The 22,738-nt window shown below is 50.1% G+C and overlaps 1 protein-coding gene across 1 annotated transcript; it reads right to left on the bottom strand.

Annotated features, from left to right (window-relative positions):
- Positions 1-1,662: 1,662 nt before the first annotated feature.
- ccdc71l (coiled-coil domain containing 71 like) lies at positions 1,663-2,745 on the bottom strand. The gene has a single exon (XM_033039705.1). The coding sequence runs from the start codon at positions 2,506-2,508 to the stop codon at positions 1,933-1,935; it is 576 nt and encodes a 191-aa protein (XP_032895596.1). The 5' UTR covers positions 2,509-2,745; the 3' UTR covers positions 1,663-1,932.
- Positions 2,746-22,738: the final 19,993 nt, after the last annotated feature.

Raw genomic sequence — 22,738 nt, 5'->3', positions numbered from 1 at the left:
CAAAAATCTGGAGCAACTCAGCACAACAGGCAGCATCTCTGGAGAGAAGGAATGGGTGATGAAGCAGGGTCTCGACCCGCAATGTCATCCATTCCTTCTCTCCAGAGATGCTGCCTGTCCCGCTGAGTTACTCCAGCTTTTTGTGACTATATTCTCTTTAGCATTAGATGTGGATTCCTTTCCTCTGGTCCTTTCTTTGAACAAATACATTAGCTTGCCATATTGTAACTTACTATTACTTTGAATACAATTAAACAGAAGCAGGGACGTCTACTTATTGGAAGTGATGTCAACTTGTTCAATGTATTAACTTTGCAAGTTTACATTTAATAAAATGAAGTATTTTAATAAATAGGTATTCCAATTATGCAACCCCTTCTAATTTCCTAATATACTAGTACAACTACTGTACTTTGTTAAACAGCATTTCGGTAATTACGACACATTCAAAGTCTATAAACACATAATTTGTACTAAATCTACTCCCAGAGTTGAATTTCCGAAGTAAAATATGAAAGAAACCGTAAAATACTAAATAAAGGACAGGTTTTTAGTGGATTTTTAACTTCCTATTCCAGAGTGGCATTGTCCTTCAGGGTGGCAAAATGCTGGCATACGGAAGTTTCTTGTTAGGTAAAATGATACAATTTGAATACAATTCAGTACAGTTTAAGTTCTGCAATATTTGACGAAAATAGAAGTATTAAATTACAGTTTCGAATAAGTTATGGAAAAATTATTTTCAAATCTGATTTAACAATTGTCTATCCATCCTGTACTACAACCTGCCTCCAGACCAAAATGTACATATTTTGGCAGGTGCATACCTTGTGATTCAATTTAGAAAAATTACATGTGCATGTAAAACTCCACCATAACTTGGGTATTTCCATGTGTTGACTTGACCTCAGGAAACGAAAAGCAGTACAAAAGGTATCTCAATATTTCCCAAGATGCTGGTTTAAATATATATTACTAATTCTCACTTCAGTGGCCCACTATAACTGCAAAAAATAGGTTGATGTTTCATTCTGAGTATTCACATAAATGCTCCTGAAATGTTAAGCACCAACATTGTACGTCAAATTAAAATCAAAACAAAAGATATATGTCACAAGACCAAGGTAAAACATTTTGGTTTTGCACATAAGGATATGTTTTACAACACTTGAGCCCTCCTTTCCTTAGAATGAAAGCTTACATACAATGAGAATTTACTACACAAATGAAATAAGGAATACATTCCCAATACATGTAATTGTTAACACTAGAAAAAGTTTCCAAATACACCACTTTAATTAGAATACGAATTAATGTATTTTTGAAAACCGATTATTTCATTGAGGTAATAAACAACCTCAAGGGTTGGCAAATACAATTGGTTACATTTATTGACATTTCTCAAGCGTGAAGATACCACAGCAAAAAAATCTCAATTTATGAGATTGGAAAGCCGAGTTGTGTTAACGCCAAGTTCCCATTGCTGAATAATTAATTTGCGGATAAAGACTTCAAGGAGTAACAAGTCAAAGGAAGACAACGGAACAGTTTCACCCAGAGTGTGGACCCCTTTGCTAGCAGTCAAGCTCTTTGTGATGCATTGGCTTCAACGCTCAACCAACGACAATGTACATAGTTAATTTAATCTTTGATCCTCGTTTCTATTATCATCATTACCAATTTCCGACGGGTTCCTTGTCTGCAATAACAACTACAAGGAAGCAATGAGATGAATATACGAGGGTGGGGGGGACAGAGAAAAATAGTTCATCAAAGGTTGAAAAATTGGAGAAGCAATGAAAGAATTGAAACGCTCTCTGTATCTTGTTTGCCGATATCCATAATAAATAGTATCTGAGGATAATGCGGATTTAAAACAGGATAAATTGATTTATTCTAACTCCAGAAATGTCCCATCATTGGAATCTTAAATCAGGCCACCCTCACGGGTCTTAATCGGATCACGGGGGACAAGTTTACTTTAAGAATCTTTTGAGCCCTTTGGCGTGCTTTGGAAACACTTTCATCGGAAGAGGAATCTTCAACTTTTATGGTTGGAAAGTCAGTGAGACTAAAGGCGGCGGCTCTCCTGGATAAGCTGCCTCGTAAAACCCTGCTCATAACGTGCGAGGCAGAGGTCTTTGTGGGGCAGCTTCTGCTTTTCTTGGTGACGGGCTCCCCCGCATTGGTTCCTGCTTTCCTTTGTCTCTTCCGCCGACTGCTGGTCGCCCTCTCGGCGGCAGATTTAAGTTGAGCCGCAGGCTTGGCTTCAGGTACCGCGGAGCGGCACGAAGAGTATCCGTACACGTCCTTGCTCCGCAGGATGCGCGGGGAGAAGCCTTCCTCCCTCATGCTGCACAGGAAGTCCCACAGCGCTAGCTCCGAGTTGTGAAAGTCGTCGCACTTGGGCATGAAGATCCTGAGCGCATCCTCCAGCGCCTTTGTTCCCGTGAACACCATCTGCGATCTGGAGTAGACCATTCGCTCCTCGGCAGCGCACACCTCCATGGCCAGGCTCAGCCTGACTCTGCCCACTTCACACACTCTATGTGGCGCGGTTTTAGACACGCACGCATAGACAAGCACCTCAAGAATAGATCAGCCTTTCTCCCCCACACACGCACACGCCCCCCGGGCTTGGAGTGGGAGCTGTAAATACAGCACAAAAGCCCCGCTCACATTTCCTCAAGATGTCCCTGGGAAATGAGAAACGGCCCCATCCGCCGCCCGTTTATAAAGAGGAGAGGAGCCCTCCCAGCACGTCAGCGCAGTGACTCCACCCCGCCCTGCTCCAGAGAAACACAAACAAGCCCGGCGGGACCACAGGGCTGGGGCCACACTGGCAGCGGAAAGCAAACACTTGGAGTGGGGACAGACACAAAATGCTGGAGTAACTCAGCGGGGCAAACAGCATCTCCGGAGAGGACTGAAGAAGGGTCTTGACCCGAAACGCCACCCATTCCTTCTCTCCAGAGATGCTGCCTGACCCGATGAGTTCCTCCAGCATTTTGTATCTATCTTCGTTGTAAAGCAGCATCTGCAGTTCCTTCTTGCATACTTGGAGTGGAGAACTGGGGCAGCGAAGTCTCGGCTGGTCAGAGCTTGGCGCTGAGTCACTCAGATCGAAATCCCCACTCGGGTTTCAAACACAGGAAGACCTGGTCTTCTCCAGGAGGCCTGAATGTGCACTATCCGCCCTCAGCCGCCATGTGGTCGTCACCGCAGCTTCAAGGATCTGCTTGGAGTGAGACCAGTGACCACGATTATCTGATCACATGAAATCTACTTGCTTTAATAATTTTTTTACAGTTTAGCCCAAAGGAATGGGAATTGGCAGGCTTATCTCTTCCATACAACAGACGTTGGCTAAATCTGTGAAGCTTTTTCGCCCGATTTCGCCGAGCACCACGGGGAGCAACCAGCGGAGATAAGACACAAAGTGCAAGCGGGTCAGGCAGCATCGCCGGAAAAAAAGGATGCGTGAGGCTTCGGGTCGGAACCCTTTTCAGACTGGTTGGATTTCCAAAGAGAACCCCAGATTTCAGCTCTAAGTAACTTCAAGTCTGAGTTACTGTGTATTTAACAGTTTCAAACCGTTATCAACACTTTCCCCTAAAGGCAAAGCCATGTCAGTTTAGTGTAGAGATACAGCGCGGAAACCGGCCCTTCGGCCCACCGAGTCCACACCGACCCCGCACATTAACACTATCCTACACACACCTGGGACAATTTCATGGCCGTCCGAAGGGAGGGGGGGGGGGGGGGGGTGCGTTGGGTGCGACTGCACCCCCCTTCCCCCCCCCCCAAGAAAAAATCACCAAAAAATCAATGTTTCCACTTTGGAAACGGCCAGTTCTCTGTTCTCCCGTCGCTGGGCGGGAGTGGCTGAATCTGAACCCAACGGCTGTAACCCCAACACCAGACGCCGCTGCGGCGGAGTCCGCTCCCCCCGCCGCCCCCACGCCGCCGGGGCTCAAGCTATCTTCCCCCCACACTACCCCCGCAGGACTCATGCCACCCCACAGGGCTCATGTCACCCCCGCTGGGCCCACGCCGCCCTCGCTGACCCCCGCTGGGCCCACGCCACCCCGGCTGGGTCCATGCCACCCCGGCTGATCCCCGCTGGTTCTACGCCACCCCCGCTGGGCCCACGCCACCCCCGCTGGGCCCACGCCACCCCCGCTGGGCCCACGCCACCTCCGCTGGGCTCACGCCACCCCCGCTGGGCCCACGCCACCCCCGCTACCCCCGCAGGGCTCACGCCACCCCCTCTGGGCTCACGCCACCCCCGCTGGGCCCACGCCACCCCCGCTGGGTCCACGCCACCCTCGCTGACCCCCGCTGGGCCCACGCCACCCCTGCTGGGTCCATGCCACGCCGGCTGATCCCCGCTGGGTCCACGCCACCCTCGTTGACCCCCGCTGGGCCCACGCCACCCCTGCTGGGTCCACACCACCCCTGCTGGGCCCACACCACCTCCAGCTGGGCCCACGCCACCCCCGCTGGGCCCACGCCACCCCCGCAGGGCTCACGCCACCCCCTCTGGGCTCACGCCACCCCCGCTGGGCCCATGCCACCCCCAGCTGGGCCCACGCCACGCCCGCTGGGTCCACGCCACCCTCGCTGACCCCCGCTGGGCCCACGCCACCCCTGCTGGGTCCATGCCACGCCGGCTGATCCCCGCTGGGTCCACGCCACCCTCGTTGACCCCCGCTGGGCCCACGCCACCCCTGCTGGGTCCACACCACCCCTGCTGGGCCCACGCCACCTCCAGCTGGGCCCACGCCACCCCTGCTGGGCCCACACCACCCCTGCTGGGCCCACACCACCCCTGCTGGGCCCACGCCACCCCCGTCATCAGCCCAACTCTCCTCACCTGTTGCACTCAGTTGCCTCTGATCACCAATTAACCCGGTATATAGGCTCTCCTCACCGTTCACACAGTGCCAGATTGTTCTCAGCTTTCATGCAAGACTCTCCAGTGATTTCCCGACTTCCTGCCTGGCTTCGACTCTCCTTTCGTCTGTCCCTCGCTGGTTTGTTTGCATCGTGTGTTGGATCTCCTGGTGACCGGACCTTCCGCTACCCCGACTACGTCTCCTGCTGCCCCTCTTCGGAACCCTTGCTCAATCCTGAGCCTCTGTGTGAGTACGGTGTACCCTTTCCTGTGTTACTACTCTGTGTTACAGTATCGTAATAAAGTTTGTTACCAACTATACCTGCCTGATTCTGTGCTGCTATTGGGTCCAAGCTATACCCGTTACAGTACAATCTGGCCAACAATGGACTCAGCGCACACAACGTCTCCGTCAAACCGCTTCGAGAGGATTGAGCACACGCTCCTGCAGCACGAAGCTATGCTCACTGCCTCCAACTCCGAGGTTCGACAGGCTGTGTCAAACCAGGAGCAAGCATTGGTTGCACTAGCCACCCAGGTCCAACAGCTGACGACCACCCTCGCCCAGGCTACACCCCATGCTTCGCCTCCGGCTCCGACAGCACCAGCTCCCAGTCCGCCAGGACCATCACCTGAGCCCTGGGTGGGAACCCCGGAGCGCTACGCTGGAGACCCGGAGGGCTGCAACCCATTCATCCCGAACTGTTCCATTCTCTTCGCCCTACAGCCCTACACCTTCGCCCAGGAAGCGGCGAGAGTGGCGTTTACCATTAATCACCTGACTGGCAGAGCTCGGCTGTGGGGAACGGCTGAATGGGAGCGACGCACGCCGGCTTGCTCCTCTTTCCAGGCCTTCACCGCGGAGCTTCGCAAGGTGTTCACTGAGGTTTCGATGGGGCCGGACGCTGCGGGAGGTCTGCTGGGGTTGAGCCAGGGGAACCAGAGCGTCGCTGACTTCGCCATCGACTTTCGCACCAGGGCCCGTCAGAGTGATTTGAATGCCCCGGCCCAGTGTGACGCTTTCTTGCTGGGCTTGAATGATTATATCAAGGATGAGTTGGTGTCCCACGACCTTCCTTCTCTGGATGGGCTTATCGAGCTAACGACCCGTCTGGACCGACGCATCCTGGCGAGACGTCGGGAGAGGCAACAGGGACAGGCAGACCGCCAGCTATCCACCCAAGCTCGTTTTCCTCCGGAGACTGGACTACCCTCGTCGGGGCAACCGTCGAGGCAACCCGAAACCCATGCAGGTGGGTCACCCCCGGGGAACGTCGGCGTCGGGGGAACCTCTGTCTCTACTGTGGCCTGGCGGGTCATTACATCTCCAAGTGTCCAGTAAAAGGCCAGAATCGCCAGTAGCGGAGGAATTACTGGTGAGTCGAACCTCTGAACTTTCCTCTGCCCGACGCCCTCTTTGTCATGCCCGTCTGCTGTTGTCTGATGGTTCTCACACCCTCGCCACCTTCATAGACTCTGGTTGTGACAGTAATCTTATGGACAAGGAACTAGCCCGCCAGCTTGGCATCAGTTGTGTTCCCCTGCCTGAACCTGTTCCCGCCAACGCCCTCGACGGCCATCTCCTGGGGACTGTTTCTCACCAGACGGTCCCAGTTCGCATGCTCCTGTCTGGTAATCACCATGAGACCATCCAGTTCCACATCCTGCAGTCTCCCCGTCTTCCCCTCATCCTGGGTTACCCCTGGCTTCGGTGACACAACCTCAACATCGACTGGAGGACGGGGGTCATCTTGGGTTGGAGCCCTTCCTGCTACCAAGTGTGCCTGAAGCAAGCCTCAGCTCCTCAGCTGGCCACCTGCTTTAGTTCTGCTCCAGATCTGACGGGGGTCCCAGCCGAGTACCATGACTTTGGGGAGGTTTTTAGCGAGTCTAGGGCCACCTCCCTTCCTCCTCATCGGCCCTATGACTGCGCCATAGACCTCCTGCCTGGTTCCGCTCCTCCTAGAGGTCGCCTTTACTCCCTGTCCGCCCCTGAGAGAGGCGCCATGGAGAAATACATTAACGACTCCTTGGCTGCTGGTCTCATCCATCCCTCCTTGTCTCCTGCTGGGGCTGGGTTCTTCTTCGTGGAGAAGGACAAATCTCTGCGTCCCTGCATAGATTACCGGGGGCTCAACGGCATCACGGTGAAGAATCGCTACCCTCTCCCACTCATCTCCTCTGCTTTCGAGCACCTGGAGGGGGCCACCATCTTTTCGAAGTTGGATCTACGCAACGCCTACCACTTGGTCCACATCAAAGAGGGAGATGAGTGGAAGATCGCCTTCAACACTCCCACGGGACATTATGAATACCTGGTGATGCCCTTTGGCCTCACCAACGCCCCGGCCGTCTTCCAGGCTTTGGTCAATGACGTTCTCAGAGACATGTTGAACAAGTACGTGTTCGTCTATATTGATGACATCCTCATCTTTTCACGGACCAAGGAGGAACACGTACACCACGTCCAGGCAGTTCTACATCGGCTCCTGGAGAACTCGCTCTTCGTTAAAGCTGAGAAGTGCGAGTTTCACTCCCCATCAGTCTCCTTCCTAGGATACATCGTTGGCCAAGGGAACATCAAGATGGACCCCGCCAAGGTCTCTGCTGTCACCACCTGGCCTGTTCCTGACTCCCGCAAGCAGCTCCAAAGGTTCCTGGGGTTCGCCAATTTTTACCGACGGTTCATCCGTGGCTACAGTACTGTGGCCGCACCCCTCACGGCACTCACCTCCTCCAAGGTTCCATTCCGGTGGTCTGCCACGGCCGACGAAGCTTTTCAGACACTCAAGACACGGTTTACATCGGCCCCCATCCTCCAAGTTCCGGACTCAGAGAGACAGTTCTTGGTGGAGGTGGACGCCTCCGACGTGGGGGCAGGAGCTGTTCTGTCCCAGCGGGCTGCCGGGGACCAGAAGCTCCATCCATGCGCCTTCTTCTCCCGACGCCTGACCCCTGCTGAGAGGAATTATGACATTGGCAACCGAGAACTGTTGGCGGTTAAGTTGGCGTTGGAGGAATGGCGTCACTGGCTGGAGGGAACCGAGCAGCCTTTCTTGGTTTGGACTGACCACAAGAACCTTGAATACCTCCAGTCAGCCAAGAGGCTCAACTCTCGTCAGGCCCGCTGGTCTCTCTTCCTCACCCGCTTCAACTTCTCCCTCTCCTACCGACCTGGGTCCCGCAACGTGAAGCCCGATGCCCTCTCTCGACAGTTCTTGGCGAAGGAGGAGCCTGCCTCTGGCCCTAACACCATCCTCCCGTCCTCGCACATGGTTGCCTCCCTCACCTGGGAAGTGGAGGAGAAGGTCAAGGCGGCCTTGGAGAACCAGCCGGGACCCAGCGCATGCCCTCCTGATCGCCTGTTTGTGGTTTCTGCCCTGCGGTCCGACGTCCTTCAGTGGGCCCACAGCTCTCGACTCACCTGTCATCCCGGCATTCAGCGGACCAAGGAGATGGTGCTACAGAGGTTCTGGTGGGCATCGCTGGAGAAGGACACTCGGGTGTTTGTCAACGCCTGTCCCGTTTGCAACCAGCACAAGGTCTCACACCAAGCTCCTGCGGGTCATCTGCTTCCACTGCCTGTACCCCATCGACCATGGTCCCACATCTCCCTGGACTTCGTTACCGGCCTGCCCCCATCCCGTGGTCACACCACCATCCTGACCGTGGTCGATAGATTTAGCAAGATGGCTCACTTCGTGCCCCTGCCCACGCTTCCGTCAGCAAGGAAACTGCCGAGCTCATGTTACTCCACGTCTTCAGGCTCCATGGTCTCCCCGTCGATGTGGTCTCCGACCGGGGACCCCAGTTTGCCTCTGTGTTCTGGAGGGAGTTCTGCACGCTTGTGGGGGCCACCGTGAGTCTGACGTCCGGATTTCATCCCCAGTCCAACGGCCAAACTGAAAGGAAGAATCAGGAGATGGAGACGGCGCTGCGGTGTATGGTGTCCAAGCATCCCTCCTCCTGGTCCCAGCAGTTGTTGTGGGTGGAGTACGCCCACAACACCCTGACAAGCTCGGCCACTGGGCTCTCCCCTTTCCAGTGTGCTTACGGGTTCCAGCTTCCACTGTTCCCGGCGCTGGAGAAAGAGGTTTCCTGCCCGTCCGTCCAGGCCTTCATTCGTCGCTGCCGCAGGACGTGGACCCAAGCCAGGGCGGCTCTTCTCCGCTCCGTGGACCGTTACGACACGGCTGCCAACCGTCACCGCACCCAGGCCCCCACCTACCTCGCGGGCCAGAAGGTGTGGCTGTCGACCCGGGACCTTCCCTTGAGGGTGGAGTCCAAGAAGTTGGCACCCAAGTTCATCGGTCCCTTTGAGATCCAGAAGATCATCAACCCAGCGGCTGTGAGGCTCAAGTTGCCTCGTTCCATGCGGGTCCATCCTACTTTCCACGTGTCCAGAGTAAAGCCAGTCCGGGAGAGCTCCCTGGTCCCCGCAGTCCCTCCTCCTCCACCTCCTCGTCTCATCGACGGAGGCCCCGCCTTTACGGTGCACCGCCTCCTGCGCTCCCGCCATCGCGGGAGGGGTCTCCAATACCTGGTCGATTGGGAGGGTTACGGTCCAGAGGAGAGGTCCTGGGTTCCTGCTCGACACATCCTGGACGCCTCCCTCATCAGGGAGTTTCACCTGCGTCATCCCGACCAGCCATCCAAGTCCACCACTCCTAGAGGGGTCGCCGCCCCTGAGACTCTGTCCCCTCTTCCATCTGAGGCGCCCAGTGACGACGAGACGGAGCTTTCCTCTGATGCTATGGAGGAGGATGCGGACATGGATGTCTCGGACGAATATTAGCCCTCCTCCGGTCCCCCTCCTCCCACCTAACTGCGTGGGATTGGGTTTATTTTCTTTATTTTGTTTTTGTTTTGGGACGTCAGGAGCCGTCCCTTGAGGGGGGGTTCTGTCACAGTCTGCCCTCTCCTCATTCTCATCCACTTCACCTCCCAGTACTTTTCCACCGGTCCCTCCTTCTCCTCACCTGCCTGCCTGCCACTCCCCTCTCATCAGCCCAACTCTCCTCACCTGCACTCAGTTGCCTCTGATCACCAATTAACCCGGAATATAGACTCTCCTCACCGTTCACACAGTGCCAGATTGTTCTCAGCTTTCATGCAAGACTCTCCAGCGATTTCCCGACTTCCTGCCTGGCTTCGACTCTCCTTTCGTCTGTCCCTCGCTGGTTTGTTTGCATCGTGTGTTGGATCTCCTGGTGACCGGACCTTCCGCTACCCCGACTACGTCTCCTGCCTGCCCCTCTTCGGAACCCTCGCTCAATCCTGAGCCTCTGTGTGAGTACGGTGTACCCTTTCCTGTGTTACTACTCTGTGTTACAGTATCGTAATAAAGTTTGTTACCAATTATACCTGCCTGATTCTGTGCTGCTATTGGGTCCAAGCTATACCCGTTACAGCAGGTATGAAAATCAGAAACGTAACACTGGTACCCCTTCCCCAACAAACACAGCCAGACCCCAGTCTGCAAAGAATGAACCCTGCACCCTCTCCTTCCCATTCACCACTTCACACCTACATAAGGCAAGACTCCAGCATGAAAAGAGTGGACCCTTTCCAACACCAACCAACACTTCACACCCACTCACAGCCTGACCTCAGTCTGCAAAGACTTCTACACCCACTCCACTCCAATCACCACTTCACACCCAATTACTAATTTTTAACCAGTCCCTGCAAAGATGTACTGTCCCTGCCTGCTTCGAAGTCTCCACTATTGTCCCTGTACCCAAAAAGATAAGGATTACTGGTCTTAATGACTACAGGCTTGTCGCACTGACCTCTGTAGTCATGAAGACCGTTGAAAGGCTTGTGCTGGCCAAGCTGAAAAATATCACAATCCCTCTGCTGGACCATCTGCATTTTGCATATTGGGCCAATAGATCTGTGGATGACACAGTCAATCTGGGCCTGCACTTCATCCTCCAGCCAGGGGACCTATGCGAGGATTTTGTTTTATTGATTTTAGCTCTGCATTCAACACCATTCTGCCAGAGCTACTACGCTCCAAACGTTCTGAGTTGACTGTGCCTGAACCCCTCTGTAGGTGGATCACCAGCTTTCTGACAGACAGGAAGCAGCATGTGAGGCGGGAAAGCATATCTCGGACCCGCAAACGCTCAGCATAGGAGCACCGCAAGATGCGTACTCTCCCCTCTCCTCTACTCTCGCCACACCAATGACTACACCTCCACAGACACCTCTGTCAAGCTTCTCAAGTTTGCAGATGACACAACCCTGATTGGACTGATCCAGGATGGATCTGTACTCTGTACTCTTTTCAGTTTGACATCTTTCCTATAACATGGTGCCCAGAACTGAAAACAATATTCTAAATGCGGTCTCACCAATGTCTTATACAACTGCAACATGACCTCCCAACTTCTATACTCAATACTCTGACTGATGAAGGCCAAACCTGATATACCTGCGACACGACCTTCAAGGAACCATGCAACCATTCCTCTGCCCACCTGGCTAATTGATCCAGATCCTGCTGCAATCCTTCACAACCATCTTCACTATCTGCAAAACCACTCACTTCTGTATCATCAGCAAACTTGCTAATCTTGCCCTGTTCTGTGACGTTTCACAGAGTGCTGGAGTAACTCAGCGGGTCAGGCTGAGTATAGAAGTTGGGAGGTCATGTTGCAGTTGCATAAGAAGCTGTCAGAGGAGGTAGTTGAGGCAGGGACTATCGCAACATTTAAGAAACAGTTAGACAGGTACATGGATAGGACAGGTTCGGAGGGATATGGATCAAACTTGGGCAGGTGGGACTAGTGCAGATGGGACATGCTGGGCCGAAGGGCCTGTTTCCACACTGTATCACTCTATGACTCTATCTTTCTCTCTCAAACCCATTCTCCTGCCTTCTCCCCATTACCTCTGACACCCATATCAATCAAGAAACTATCAATCTCTCTCTGACTTAAGAAATTCCTGCTCATCGCCTTCCTAAAAGAATGTCTTTTAATTCTGAGGCTATGGCCACTGGTCCTAAACTCTCCCACTAGTGGAAACATCCTCTCCAAATCCACTCCATCCAGGTTTTTACCAGGCTGGGACAGACGGCAACAGCTTCACACCGTGTCCCAAAGCTTGTGTCCTGTCCTGCATCACCCAAGGCAGCAGAGATTTTTTAGGAGAGGGCAAGCACCGTAACAAAGTAGCTCACGATGGTTTGGGTAACATTCAGGAATGTCTATGCATGTCACATCATGAATATTACTGAAGAACGGTCTTGACCCGAAATATAATCTATATCTTTTCTCCAGAGATGCTGCCTGACCCACTGAGTTACTCCAGCACTCTGTGACATGTCACCTATCTATGTTCTCCACAGATGCTGCTTGACTCGCTGAGTTACTCCAGCACTCTGTGAAACGTCGCCTATTCATATTCTCCGCAGATGCTGCCTGACCCACTGAGTTACTCCAGCACTTTGTGACTATTTTTCCTTCACCCATCTGCCCAAGACCACTCTCCCCCCTCCTTTCCTATGTTCCTTTCCACCCATAAACCTCTCTCTGCCTTTACATTTCACTCCACTTTCAAATCTGCTCTACTTATCTACATGCATTTTTCTTCTTCACTTTTTAGTCATAGAATGATGCAGTGTGGAAACAGGCCCTTCAGCCCAACTTGCCCACACCGACCGACATGTCCCATCTAAACTAGTCCCACTCGCATGCGTTTGGCCCATATCCATCTAAATCTGTCCTATCCATGTACGTGTCCAAATGTCTTTTAAACATTAGGAGAGTCCCAGCCTTAACTATCTCCTCTGGCAGCTCGTTACATACACCCAGCACCCTTTGTGTGAAAAAACTACCTCTCAGATTCCTGTTAATTTCTGAAATATTGGTCATAAATCTGGTGCAAAAATGCTCCAAAATAAGGATCAGAATGCACCAGAGAGCATCTAAAACCCCTGAGCTTCCAGGGCCCTTAAGCGGGCCCTGGACCCTGGCATCGAGGGACTTCACGCTTTGCGCTCGTGATGTGCGCACCGCGCACATTATTTCACATTAAGTTTTTTGTAATTCTGTCATGCCACCCCCTTTTTTGAAAAGCTTCGTACGGGCCTGAATTTACACATACACCATTAACCTACATACCTGTACGTCTTTGGAGTGTCGGAGAAAACCTACGCAGATCACAGGGAGAAAGTACAAACTCCGTACAGACAGCACCCATAGTCGGGATCGAAACTGAGTGACCGGTGCTATAAGGCAGCAACTCTACCGTTGTGCCACCGTGGGCGCCCCAAGTCAGTTCTGAATAATCATTTGGAAATAATCTTTGGCAAGTTTCCCTTTTTCATTGAGTTACACAACTTTTTCTATTTGGTGCAATAGTTCTGCTATTATAATTCACAACTCCTGGGACTATAACAACATGTTAAAGACATTTGAACAGGTACAAGTGGGCCGATGGCAATCGCGTAGATGAGACATCTTGGCATGGACAGGTTTGGCCAAAGGAGCTGTTTCCATGCTATATGACTGTATAACTCCTTTAGTCCATCTTTTGTATCGGTTCTAGATCAATGACCATACTCTTGGATGCAAACATTGTATCTCTCGTTATTTCATTATTCCTAACGTCCACTCCACGACACGCTTTTTTATCCTTTCCTTCTAATGCTTCCACTGTACTCGTTTTAAAACTCTGAAGAACGGTGCTGACCCAAAGCATCGCCTATCCATATTCTCCCAAAACGTCACCTATCCTATTTCTCCAGATATGTTGCCTGACCCACTGAGTTACTCCAGCACTTTGTGGGGTTTTTTTACAACTCAAAATTTTAAAGTCCTGATGAAAGATTATCAATGTGATCTATAAATTCAGTTTTTCTCTCTCCTTTGATGCTGCCCGATCTGCTGTCGTTTGAACCTGTTTATTAAGGACAAGTACTTGTTCCATAAATTTTCAGGATGATTCAATTGGACAAACTGCATTTCGCTGAGAAATATAATTTTCATTCTCTTCAGTACCCTCACGTTGACGTACCTCACCACCACCAGTAGTCTCACAGATATTATACTCTTAGCTCCATCACCTTCATTTGCAATTTGTATTCCCAGTATTAAATCTTTATTAATTTGTATTATGTTCAACCATGAATGGAAATATTTTAATAAATATATTCTGCATTTTAAATTTTGCTTACCGTTTAAAAAATATTCAACAGATTATAATAATTATTTTCTGAGTAGACAAACCCTTCCAAAATAAAAATCAAAGGCTACATTGGCTTGTATGTTATTTCTCTTTCCAGCGATGATGCTTAACTGGCTGAGTTCTTCCAGCATTTTCTGTTTTTTTGTTTCAGATTCAGCAGTTTTATTTGCTTTCCGTGTATGTTATAATATTGACTCTGCATGTTTGATAAACATTGCCGTGTTCTGTTCAAATCGTGAGTGGAATAAATAAAATGGTGAGACACGTAATTGGTGTAATATTAATTCATCCACACAATAATTATGAAAACTAGAAGCACAGAATTATATTGACTCTGCATCCTGTCCCATCTGCTCATTGTGTTTTGAACTTGCAACATTGCCTTAGATTACGTGTAACTCATTTAAATTTTAAAGAAAACTTGAGATTCCTCACTAGGTTTATGCCAATCACTGGACAGCACTGTTATTCAATTATAAGTTTATTGCTGAGGATAAACAAGGTAATGTTTTGGGCAGTGCAACATTTAGAGATATCGCCTGGAAAAATTGCTAGAATTTAGAATTGGTGTAGCAGAAGTGTCAGACAGCACAAAAACAGGCCCTTCGGCCCAGCTGGCCCATGCTGCCCCATCGACACTAGTCCCACTTGCCAATGTTTGGCCCATATCCCTCTGAACCTTTCCTATCCATGAACCTGTCCAAATGCCATTTAAATTTGTTCTAGTTTCTGCCTCAGCTACCTCTTCTGGCAGCTCATTCCATATCCCCATCTTCCTCTGTTGCCCCAGAAAAAGTTGCCCCAGATTCCTATTAAATCATTCGCCTTTCACCTTAAACCTATGTCCTCTGGTTCTTGATCCCTATTCTGGATAAAAGACTCTCGCCCATCTATTCCCTTCATAATCTTATACACCTCTATAAGATCATTTTCCATCTTCCTACGATCCAGGGAATATACTCCTAGCCTGCCCAATCTCTCCCTATAGCTCAGGCCCTGAAGTCCTGGCAACATCCATATAAATCTTCTCTGCACTCTTTCCAGATGTAAGCTTTTATAACCATCTTTGCTATTGACAATACCACCCACTTTAGTGTTATCTGCAAACTTACTAATCATGTCTTGTACATTCTCATCCAAATCGCTGATAAAACCACAAACAGCAATGGACCCAGCACCAAAACCTAAGGCACACCGCCTTAGTAACAGGTCTCCCGTCAGTAAAACAAACTTCCACCATCACCCACTGCTTCCTTCTATGAAGCCAATTTTCTAACCAGTCAACTAGCTCTCCTTGGTCCCCATGCAACCTTACCTTCCAGAGCAGCCTACCAAATGCCTTGCTGAAATCCATATATACTAAGTCTATAGCTATGCCCTTATTAACCGTTTTGGTCACATCTGTGAGATATATTGTTTGTGCTCACAATCACTACTCAGAGACTAAATCGTGGAAACAAGAAATGCTTTATTTGCGAGTCTGCAGAATCGGGTGCCTCTCCAAGTTGAGACACACCGAGCTAAGGAAAAACGTCTATTTTTATACAATTCAGTATACAGTCTTTATTGATCGGACTACTCCCCTTCTGACCCCTTCCAATCAGGGTACCGAGGTTCACAATCTTCCAACCCTCCCCTCCGTGCATCATCAATCATTCCCTCTCCTCCCACATCATACATCGCATGTACATTTAAATTAGGTTCTTTGTCATGAGGGGCGTAAAGTTAATATTCATTTAACTTATTAAGCATGCGCAGTATCTGTTGGCCTAACCTATTTAATTGCCTTTGACCTAAAGAATAGCTTCTGTGTTGTCAGCTACATTCCTTACCTCATCTTGTTATTCTACAATGTTATCAACAGCTCTGAAGGTCTGACTGTTTGTTCGAATCACAAGGTTGGTGATTCCAGCTGCTTGGCCCATCACAAGGTCGGTGACTACAATCACTCGGCCACTCACAATGGTGGTGGTTTAATCATCTTATCCCTCACAATCCTCCCTTTTTCTTTTGCTACGCATCCTGTATTAAACCCCATTCCTAGACTTCCTGCTGTTCCAAAGCTAATAACATTCTTCTTATCTCTCTTTCCTCTGGGTCCTCTCTCGGCCTCATTATCATTATCTTCTGGACGCCCCTTTCTCCCCCATGGGGACTACAACTGCCTGCATTTGGCTTATACTTCTAGTTATAAGAACCCTGAGACATGGTATACAACAGGGGATAATGATCAATGCAGCTAATGCCCATAAAATCACCAGTCCCACCGCTTTCCACCAGGCTCCTCCTAAGATGTAATCCCACCATCCTGCTCCCATGATTGTGTTCCATCTCTGTACCGGGACATGTGCTATTTTTCTGATTCCTTCTGATATATCCATTACTGCTTGCCCGTTGTCATCTATGTTTAGGCAGCAATTAGAGAGGTTGAATTTTCCGCATACTCCTCCCTCTTCGGCTAGTAAGTAGTCTAAGGCCAAACGGTTTTGGTATATCGCTGTTCTCATCTGTGTCTGCTGCTTTGCCAACATCTCTAGTGCAGATGCAGTCTGGTTAGTAATTAGTTCCAGCACTGCCTGTAGTCTTATGATCCGATTTAACATATACACTGGGGTCCGGTAGCCCCAGGATCCGTCCTGTGCCCAAGTGGCTGGTCCATAATATGAGATGATTCTTGCAGGTGGCCACTCATCATTTTCCCATTTTCCGATGTCCATTCCTCTCTTCGTTCGGTGTAGATCGTCAAAGATGGGTGTTCCTAGCGACCGCCCCTCCTCAGTGGTCAACAAAAAAAACCCTGGTTGTACCAGTCCAATTAAACAAGTCCCACTCCATTTTTCTGGCAATACCGAGTATGCCTTGTGTCCGCATATCCATAGCAGTCCTTCAGGGGCCGGTCCACTAGAGGTAACATTGTCCCATATGTCCTTCAACACTGGGATTCCCTGGTAAGGGTTGTTCCCGGTGCAATTCCATAATCCATTCGATTCGCTTCCATCAGTCTTCATCCAGATAGTACAGTTTCCTTCATCCTTTACAGTGGGATACCATTGAGGTTCCTCTGGCCACCACACTCGGGATTGATTTGGCCACTGGGTGATGATGCGCTGGCAGGGGCTGCTGCCTACTAGGATGGCATCCTTTGCCCAGGGCCTGGCGATACACTCAGTTCCAACCGGGGTGTGTGTCAGGACCCATTCCTGGGGACTTCGATCTCTTCCCACCGTCAAATTCCACTTTATCAGGTCCCATACCTCAATGATAGATCCTCTCCATGGCCAGCGTGAGCTCATCATCGGTCCTCCACAAACCCAACAGTTAGTCACATTCAGGGTTCTGGCTATCCGGAGGGCCAAGTCCACAAACAGGTTTCTCCCCACTTCCGGGATCTCAATCTGCTGCTTTATTTCATCATACATAGTCTGGTGCAGTTGAGGAGAAGGCTGGGAAGGTGGGGGAGGTTTGTTGACTACTGCTTCTGCTAACTTCCCTATCACTACCTCCTTAATTTTGTCTAATGTTTCCTCCCTGGCTCGGGAAGGGATGCCTAACTGTCCTCCCTTGGTCATGCAGACTCATTTCTACCATTTTGGGCAGGTAATGTGCCCAACACTTCCTACATGTCCCTTATTTTCTACTACATAATACCCCCTCCCTCCGTCCTGACAAACAGCTCTAGTCCTTAGGTCGTAGCAAACATCACTTACATGGGAATGATAGGTAAATGCTCTGGTTGTTCACCCTCCATATCTGATAGGATGGTAGCACTTATCACAGTTATTAACACTTCTTATAATGGTTACATACATAGTTAGTAATACTACAACTGCTCCTTTCATGCTGTTAGTTTCATACACTTATTTCTTACTGAAAGTTAATGCCAGGGGCTTATTCCCTGGTTTTACCGTCCACTGATCGTCTTTCTCAGGAACTGCTGGCGGGTCAACGGGTCCTTTAACCCGGGTCGCATGTGTCCACCCTTTTTCTTTTGTTCGTACTGCTGTCTCCGTTGTCAGCAATGTCAGGTATGGGCCAGTCCACCGGGGCTGCAGTTTCTCCTCCTTCCAACTTTTAATCAGTACCCAGTCACCGGCCTTTATATCGTGTATTGGAAAGTCGAGTGGTGGACTTTGTGCCAACAGTCCTTTTATTTTTAATTCTGCAAGGGAACGAGACACTGCCAGTAAATAGTTCCTCAGGAACACATCGCTGCCTTCGAAGGTCGGCGTGCCCTCTACCTTTCCAAGATAGGGCAGCCCAAACAACATTTCGTAGGGAGACACCGCAATATCTTTACGGGGTGCCGTTCGTATTCTTAATAATGCAATTGGTAAACACTTAGTCCAGGGTAGTCTGGTTTCCTCCATTAACTTAGTTATCTGTGTTTTAAGGGTTGCATTCATCCTTTCCACTCGCCCAGAACTCTGGGGGTGCCAGGGTGTATGCAATTTCCAATTTATTCCCAAGGTACTGCAAACCAACAGGTGAACCTTAGAGGCAAAATGTGTTCCTCGGTCGGAATCTATGGATTCGATGACCCCGTATCGGGGAATGATTTGTTCTAATAATATCCGGGTTACTGCCTGAGCGGTGGCATTTATCGTGGGAAATGCTTCCACCCACCTGGTGAAATGGTCTACAACTACTAGGAGGTACTTCCACCTTTGTATTCTTGGAAGTTCTGTAAAATCTACCTGTATTCTCTGGAAGGGTCTTATAGCCAATTGTTGTCCTCCACTCGGCAAGCGTAGGTCCGTAGTAGTGTGTCACACAGGGCCTGCGCTCCCCAATGTGACTGGGAGTGCAGTTGTGTCATCAAATCCCGAAACATTTGTTTCCCATCCGGCGTCCACCACCTCCCGTCAGTGGAACGCCGAGCCCCTAACTCATTCATTTTATCCTCCTCCTCCTGTGAGAATACAGGTATCTTTCCTACTCCTTCCCTTAATGGTATTAAAGACAACATCCTCACTGTTCCTTCTGTCGCTGCCTTTTTGGCGGCTCCGTCTGCCGCTCCATTTCCCCTTGCTTCTAATGAGTTCCCCTTTTGGTGTCCCGCCACATGGACCACCGCTATCCTTTCTGGCAAATGTAATGCTTCCAGCACCTTCTCAATTAATTGCTCATGTGCCAACTCCTTTCCTCTTGCTGTAATCATCCCCCTTTCTTTCCATATTCTCCCAAACGTGTGCACCACTCCAAGAGTCGGTGTACACCGTTCCTTCCTTCCCCTCCAACAATTCTAACGCCCGTATTAAGGCATACAATTCACATGACTGAGCCGGCCAACTACCTGGCAACCTGCCCGCCTCCACTCCTTCAAATCCTTCTCCTTCTATTATGGCATACCCACTATATCTTTTTCCATTTATACAGCGGGAAGAACCGTCTACCACCAACAGGGGGCGCTGACCTGTGCGTGGCTGCCCAGCCTGCAGCTGTCTGTCTTTTCATCTTTTTTTTATTTTTATTTAGTTAAAGTGTTTTTGTTTCTGGAGTTCTAGACTTTTTTATGTGGGGGGAGGGGGAAACTACCTTTCAGGGTCCATACCTGGTCGGAGAGGCAGCTTTTCTCCGGGCTGCAGCTTCGACCCGTCCTCGCGGCCTACCAGCGGGCCTGGAGCGGCGTTTCCTGTCGGGCACTGCCCAGAACCTCAGCTTCAGCAGCGGCACAGCGCTGGAGCGCTATCGTGGAGCGGGCGATGCCTTGCCTGGGTCGCCACGCTGGAGCTCTGGTGAGCTGAAGACCGCCGAGTACAACATCATGGAGCTGCGGGTTTGAGGAGCGGCCAGCTGCGGGCGGCGGTGCCGAACTGTACACCGGGAGCCTGGGATCTCTAGATGAGATCGCCAGTTGTGGAGCTCCAACCGGCGCGGCCTTGTTGGCTTCGGAAGCCGCGGCCTCCAGTACGGAAGCGGCCGTTCCAGGTGTCCCAAGCCGCTGCGAGGATTCTCCCGACGCCGGAGCAACATCACCCGGCGAGAACGGCCAGGAACATCGGGCCTCCGTAGAGGCAACTGTGGAGGCCTCAATGGGCCCGACTATGGGTGAACTGGGGTTGGGGACTGGACTTTGTGCCTTCCCTCATGGTGGGAGCCATTGTGGGGGGATGTTCTTTATGTTTAATCTCTTATTAATGTTATGTCTGTATTCTTTCTTTATGTGCTGCACTGGCAAGAAGCATTTCACTACACCTAGGTGTATATGACTAATAAATAACCTTTGAAATAAATAACCTATAAACCACCTTTCTCCCTCTACCAGAGGCTGCTCCTCCAAATCCTCCCTGCTCTTGGTCTGTAGTTCTATAATTTCGCTACAGTAGTGTTCTGGTCTCTGCCCTTCCTGCTCGTCGTCCGCCGAGTATAAAAACTGGGAAGGGTTTAAATTCTTATCGGTCAGAATGGTCAAATCGTCTTTTTCCATAAGTATCACTTCGTACTTTAGGATCCTGGAGTCAGTCAACCACCGGTTGGACTTCTGAGTTAGTATTGTCCGGACCGTGTGGGGGAGTAGATACTACCAGGTCACCTCCAAATGTCAATTTTCTACTTTCTTCCACTAATATTGCTGTTGCTGCGACCGCTTGAATACATACAGGCCACCCTCGTGATACCGGATCCAAGAGTTTAGAAAGGAATGCGACTGGCTGTCGCTTCCCTCCTCTCTTTTGTGTCAGTACCCCCAACGCAATTCCATTCTCCGCATTAACAAAGAGATGGAATGGTTGATCGATGGACGGGAGGGTCAGTACCGGTGCGGTGATCAGGCTATTCTTTATTTCTCCAAATCTCTGTTCGTCCTCAGAATCCCATTGTACTTTATCAGTCTCCTCACACAATTTATCATACAAGAACTTGACTTGTCGGGTGTAATTGTCTATCCATAATCTACAGTATCCAATTAACCCCAGAAACTTCCTGATTTCTTTTTTGTTCCTTGGCATCGGCAGCCCGGTGATCCCAGCTATTCTTTCGGGGTTTATTCTCCTTTTCCCGTCACTAATCAGGTGTCCTAGATATTTAACCTCCTGTTCTACAAATTGTAGTTTATTTTTGGACACTCTCAATCCCTTTTCCCCTAAAAAGTTTAAGAGGGTTATGGTTGCATCCCTTACTGGCTCTTCTTCTCCGCCTGAGAGTAACAAATCATCTACGTACTGCAATAATTGTGTCCCATAGGTCCTGGGAACATCCTCTAATACTTGTTCTAATATTTGCCCGCACAGGTTCAGGGATTCAGTAAATCCCTGAGGGAGCACAGTCCATCGATACTGTTGCTTCCTCAGTGTGTCTGGGTTTTCCCACTCGAATGCGAAGAGGTCTCTACTTTCCTCAGCCAGGGGGCAGCTCCAAAAGGCGTCTTTCAGATCTACCACACTGAACCACCTATGGTTAGGGGGTATACGTCCCATTATGGTATAAGGATTTGGGACTACCGGGTGTCGAGCCCTAACTACCCTATTCAATTCTCTTAGGTCCTGGACCAGTCGGAACGTTCCATCAGTCTTTCTTACAGGGAGTATTGGCGTGTTGTAGGGGGACATACAACTCTCCAATACTCCATCCTTTAGTAAGTTTTCTATAATTGGCTGCAGCCCTTTCCTTCCTTCCATTGAAATCGGATACTGTCTTACTTGTACTATTTCACTTCCTTCTCGCAAGGCTATCCTCAGAGGTGGTATTCTTAGCCCTCCCCTATTTCCCTCTCTTGCCCACACCTGTGAGACTATTCTTTCTTCATCTTCGGTCGTCAATTTATATAGTTGTACTATAATCTGTTCACCTACGGGAGCTGTGCCCATTCCTAATTGAACTTGTAAGTCCCTTCCCATCAGATTTATTCCTGCCTGGGGCACCAGGATTAAGTCTTCCATGGCCTCTCGATGTTCATATCTTACCATTACTCCTTCTATCTCAGGAGCTGTCATTACCTTTCCCCCTACTCCAGAGATTTTGACTTGCTTTTCCCCTAATCCCATTCCCTCCGGTATCCTGGTTACACTTGATCTTTCCGCCCCTGAGTCCACCATAAATACCGTGTCTTCTCCTTGGGGACCTAATTTTAAGTTTACCAAGGGTTCCCGTGTACGTCCTACACACCCCAAGGAGGGGAACCCCTGACCCCCCTATTCCTCCATCAGTGTGTACGATTGTACTTCATGCCTTATCTTTGGACATTCTCTTTTAAAGTGTCCTTCTTTGTGACAATGATAACACCGGGATGGCCCGGTGCGCCATCCCCCTGATCCTTGTTCTTTATTTCCCGGGGGACCCAAACCTTGGTCCCTCCATTCACCCCTTCCTCTTTCTCTTCTTTGAAAGTTTGGGGTCCCTGGTTCTCGCCCCCCCTCACGGGAGGAGCAGATGCCCTGACCACGGGGGTTCTTTGGGTTGGGTTCCAACGCCACTTATTTCTCAATCCGACAACTCTTCGGATGTCTCAATAAGCCAGACGCACACCTCACCCCCCCCCCCCCCCCCCCTCACCCCATCCGTGCAACATCCGCCCCAATGGACTATCAGGCGGAATGTGCGGCTCTTCACCAGTTTGAGCCTTTTTCCCCGGGCCCTTACTTTGCCCGTTCCGGTTACCCATCCCTGTCAGACCTTTTCCCGTCCAACAGAACCCAATCGCCCGAG

The sequence above is a fragment of the Amblyraja radiata genome, chromosome 21 (genome assembly GCF_010909765.2).
Source record: "Amblyraja radiata isolate CabotCenter1 chromosome 21, sAmbRad1.1.pri, whole genome shotgun sequence".
In the NCBI taxonomy this organism is placed as follows: Eukaryota; Metazoa; Chordata; class Chondrichthyes; order Rajiformes; family Rajidae; genus Amblyraja; species Amblyraja radiata.
The sequence above is the reverse complement of the archived record's forward strand: the minus strand, read 5'-3'. Positions and strand labels throughout refer to the sequence as shown.